The 5,000-nt window shown below is 43.7% G+C and overlaps 1 protein-coding gene across 2 annotated transcripts in view; it reads right to left on the bottom strand.

The window, feature by feature from the left end:
- LOC125028236 (probable cytochrome P450 301a1, mitochondrial) overlaps positions 1-4,726 on the bottom strand; it is a 10,096-nt gene extending 5,370 nt beyond the window's left edge. Inside the window, exons 1-7 of one of the 2 annotated variants that reach the window (XM_047617654.1) lie at positions 4,635-4,726; positions 2,248-2,501; positions 1,670-1,907; positions 1,365-1,481; positions 947-1,023; positions 512-704; positions 1-163 (exon numbers count right to left, since the gene is read on the bottom strand). In XM_047617654.1, coding sequence (XP_047473610.1) covers positions 1-163; positions 512-704; positions 947-1,023; positions 1,365-1,481; positions 1,670-1,907; positions 2,248-2,482 — 1,023 coding nt within the window. In that variant the 5' untranslated portion in view covers positions 2,483-2,501; positions 4,635-4,726. Of the gene's footprint in view, positions 164-511; positions 705-946; positions 1,024-1,364; positions 1,482-1,669; positions 1,908-2,247; positions 2,502-4,630 lie in introns of both variants that reach the window. The other variant, XM_047617645.1, reaches the window with a different exon arrangement.
- Between the last annotated feature and the right edge of the window lie 274 nt (positions 4,727-5,000).

The following is a 5,000-nucleotide window of genomic DNA, read 5'->3' as shown; positions in this document are numbered from 1 at the left end:
CGCGTCAATCCCGGCCGTGAGCAGGTCCATGAGGTAGGCATGGGCATCCTCGCGGGACAGCTCGGGGTCGAGGAGCAGCATTTCCACGAGGGTGAGCCCGTCTACCTCAGGGCCGCGGGCGTCGAGTTCCGCCTCCACCGCCGCCACGGACGATTGCACAAAGCTGCGGCAACGGAACGTACGTCAGTATGGCTATTTTGTCTATATTGTATTGTATCTATATATATATTGTATGTATGTCTAAGCGTGTTTATATGTGTTTATAAAATGTATGTGGGTTCACAGACAGACACACAGACACACACAATATATATATATATATATATATATATATATATATATATATATATATATAAACACACACACACACACACACACACACACATATATATATTAGAGAGAGAGAAAGAGACAGACAGACGGGCAGTCAGACAAAGAGAAAGGCAGAGGCATAGGGTATGAGTAACTGGACGAAGAAAAGCGAGAGCAATAGCAATAACCACAGACTTGCCGTAGCAGAGTGTCATGCGTCTTCCTCAGATTCCGTAACTTCGGGGTGGTCACCAGCCTCCACCACTGCGGCGAGGACACCTCCAGGTCCTGGACATACGAGAAGATCGCCCTGGCCATCTCGACGATCGTCTTCACTTCGGAGTTGCCTTGCAGGTACCCGAGCCGCTTGTTGAACACCACTAGGCCCAGGGCTTGACGTGGCGAGCCAGTTAGTCCATGTTGTTGAGGTGTTGTATGTCTGAACACTTATATCCTCTATACCGTCTTTTTTATTAATTTTTATTAGTTTATAGTTTTGTTTTATTATAGATAAATATTTTTTTCTTTTTCTTTTTTTTCATTTCAACTTTTTAAATGTGAGATATATGGGAAGAATGTGGAAGAAAAATAAGAATGTTGGAGGACTGAGAGAAACCCTTCACAAAGAACTTACTTTCGAGCGCCCAGCAGTAGAGCTCCTGATCGAAGTCGTCGGGCAGCTCGTTAATTTCGTCTCTTAAAGATGCCCAGCTGTTAGATTTATTAGATTATTTACTTATTTTTTTAGATGATATCGAATACCTTTACATAAATAGAAGATAACACTCTGCATCAAAGTATGACACGCCATTAGCCTGTGTAACCTGTTTAAAGATGACACTTCTATACTCACTAATATGTCTTAAATGCAACTTATCTCCTCAAATTATTAAGGATTTGTAACTTTTTCTTCCCATAATACTTAGCAACACTTCGCTGCATTGACTATTAGTATCACTCTTTAGAGGAGTCAACTAATCGCCACAAAGATGCACAGCAGTGCCCTATTTTCTCCTCTGTTGTACAACCCAAGTTTACAGGGAGCGCCTTACCTTTTAGTGAAGTCTAGCATCACTTGGTCCATCTGCGGAAGGTACAGTTCCACGTTCTTCGGTTTGGCTGTGTACGGCTGGACGCGCCTGCGCACCCGCCACCATTCGTCCCCCTGCCTGCAGTTTGGTCAAGTGAAGTTAACGTAATTTAAAGGATCAGTGCAGATGTGTATGCAGTTTATATGGACGTAAACAGATACAGACACACTCACACACACATAAATGAGCGCGAGAGCTACTTATACATTTTCCTGTGATTTAATGAATTTATGACAGCATACACAGTAATATATCTATTAACTTACTCAGACATAATGCCGGATTTGTCCTTCTTAAAGAACTCATGTGAATCTCTAACGTATTTCAAAGAACTGAACAGGTCCCTCTGTTGATTCTTGGCTGTACTTTTCAATACATGCTCGATGTCATTAGGCTCAGAGATGAACACAGTGGGTGCTTGTCCCGGCATGTCCAGCCTGAATATGGGACCGAACTCACGCACGCAAGCATCCCACAACTTGTGTATACGAACTTTCTGATACTCTGCAAAGCGATTCAAATGTAATTGTAATTTTTTTTACTCGTGATACAGTGCGTATACCTCTCGCCTCCCCATACTCACAAAATACCGTGTGTGAATAAGAATTTAAGAATGTGCGTCACTCTATCGACTCTGTGAACTTGAAAGCCCACACTCACAGTACTGTGCTTGAAGGTAAATGTAATTGTGCGCAGGTAAGGTAATAGCGACACTACATGCACTTCCCTCAATACCTTAACTGCTCCCTCTACCCATCGCTCTCTCGCCTGTGTGTTTCTTTAGGACGGATGCTCGCCCACGTAATGTTAATGTAAGTGGTTGCACTTAACTCAGTAACTCTACCTTTGTGGGTGAGGATGTATGGCATACACGCTACCACAGGCCATCGCCTCGGGCCGGGAATTTCACTGACTTGGAGCGGCTCAGCAGGAAGGGCTCCTGCTGCCATCGTGGCTTTACATCTGCTGTTTCCTGCTCCCGCTACCCTGACTACTTCTACTGCGCCTGCTGCTTTGATGCTACTCCTCAGCGCTGCACTGCAAGGCGCGGCTGGGAATCGCAGTAGGCCTAAAAACATGGTTCCTAAGGATCTGGAACTGTAACAGTAATTAATTCAATTAAGGATTGGTCATGCTCAGTGCTACAAAATTAGTTTTAAGCATTTCTTAAAATTAACATTGATTTGAATATAGTTGAAGGAAATGTTAAGGTAGATATCAATTCCACATTTAATTTTATCAGAAATGTTGCATCACCAAGTTCTGAGGACACACACTCACTCTTTCTTTGTATCTAAATCTACATCTATATCTATATAGCTACCCCCCCCCTCAACCAATGTCATGCCTATTGTTGCCGTGGGGAGGCTTTGGAGTCAGAGACTGGGACCCAATGCTAGGGATCACCTTCACTTAGGGCCTCAGCTCACGACTCACCTATATATGCACGGTCTTTCCCCCTTCCCTTTTCCATTTCCTTCTCTTCTCCAACCCCTTCCACTATTCACTTCTTAAGGTGTGAAAATCGTGTTGAAAGGATGGAAAGGATGGCATGGGCACGGTATTCCTCTTTATTTGTCTAGCCTTACCTATTAAGGGGAGCCTCAGGGGTGGACGGTTTCTCTCCCAAACATGCTCCAGGCTTACCATGGCCAGTAATGAAGACTTTGTATCATTATTAGGGGCATTGAGGCTTGACCCTTTATCAACTATCTCCACTGATCTCAATTCTCCCAGTTCCCTGATCCCAGACTCTCTTTTGACCACGACTCTAAACATTGCTACTACCCCCCCCCCCCCCCAACACACACTCAGTGGTTATTAGCACATCAGTCCAGTCCAAATCATCTATCCAGGTCAGTACTCAATCCTCCTCTCCCATCATCCTCTACTTTATCTCTTCCACCCTCACAACCTTCTTCATCAACTACCCCCTCCTCCCTTATTACTACTCTACAACCTTATTGTCCACCTCTCCGCAATACTGTCAACACTACTCCTTCTTACGCATGTCTCATTCCTTCTACTACCCCCTCCTCTACGCTTGTCGCATGGACTAGGATGCAGCATCGGTACAATGTTAGACCACCATCATCCCTAGAGGCCGCCGTAAGTCCTACACCAATATTGCAAAGATTACTTTAATGTTTACATTGGCGGAGATGTTGATGTCAGAATTGTTGGCGTCTAGGCCACCCTGCTAAACACTGCCGCTCTACAGCCTGATGCCTAACCTAACCATACTCGATCAAACTGCTCTACACAGTCACGTATGGTGCCTCCCATTATGTGTTTTATAAGGGCTGTCCTACCAACAACTTTGAGTCTGAGGTGGCAATGCTCAGACTGAGACTTAGCCTCACTCTATGTAAGGCCAGACAGGAAGCAAGCAGACGAGATTTTTTTTGACTCCCTACTCCAATAATGTCGTTCACTCTGCCCCCTCCCACTTCCTCCCAAGAAGTTTCTACATCCACCCCGTACATATTCCTCCTTCATCTTACATTCCCACTTCTACCCCTTCCCTCTTCCAATCAAATTCTTTTGCATTTCTAAATCCAGACACCCCAATCTCCACTACTGCCCGACACCTACCCCTCTCCCTCCAGACAATCTAAATGCTTCTCCCCTTCTTCTCCTACCACGCCCTCACCTCTGCCTACCTCATCCTATACTCCTCAGACACCTTTATTTCTCAAAACTCCCCTGACAACTCCTTTGCAGAAACTCTCCATTTCCTTTACCATGTCTCAACTCATTTCTCTGATGGTCCCAAATCCACCTTTGTTGCTAGTTTCGCATTAGTCTTACCAACTTCGTCACATTCAAATACCCCCTCCCTCCTGAGTGCAATGTCCTTACTACAGAACTCTGCGCACACTTAAAACACATATGTAGTGATTTGCAACGCCCCTGGCTAGTGGTAGCGGGCGTGCCAGGGTGTAGTAGAGCTGCAGAACTGCCAACCTTATTCTCGTCCCCGAGTCTGATTCTTCATGTTCTAATATTTTAAAACCATAAAAAACAGATACTGGGTAAGATGAAACAAACAAAGAAACTTGTGAATAAAATAATGAAATAAGTAAAACGGACAGCAGGGAATCATGCACAAATAAAACTGACTGAGGGTGGGGGCAAACAAGAGAATTCTGATCATGTATACATTTATTTAGGCACCAGATTATCAATTCAGTTTGCATGTATAGCATGTGCACTTGGCCACGTACTTACAAAGGTCCAGGCGAAAATTCAGCAGCCAAAACATACACCCACTCCTCAGTCACACGGCAAAACACCCCCCCAACAAGGAGGTGTTAAGCCTATGAAATTAAGAGATATACTGTGTGGCCCCCTTATAAAGGTAGAGGGCGCGCAGGCTCTCTGTGAACAAGTTATATCTAAATATCCCCGTAAACAATTAAATAGGGATAAAAATGATTAGAAGATAAAATGATAACTAAAAAGATTAAGAAGTGATAAACAAAAATACTTATATAAAATAATAAAAAAAAAGTAACAGACGAAATGCTAAAGAAAACAGAAAACTGGAAAAACGGGAGTAACTTAAGAAAAACAAAGTAAAATGAGGACGAGATA

Source organism: Penaeus chinensis, chromosome 1 (assembly GCF_019202785.1).
Source record: "Penaeus chinensis breed Huanghai No. 1 chromosome 1, ASM1920278v2, whole genome shotgun sequence".
In the NCBI taxonomy this organism is placed as follows: Eukaryota; Metazoa; Arthropoda; class Malacostraca; order Decapoda; family Penaeidae; genus Penaeus; species Penaeus chinensis.
This window is presented reverse-complemented; position numbering and strand designations above follow the sequence as displayed.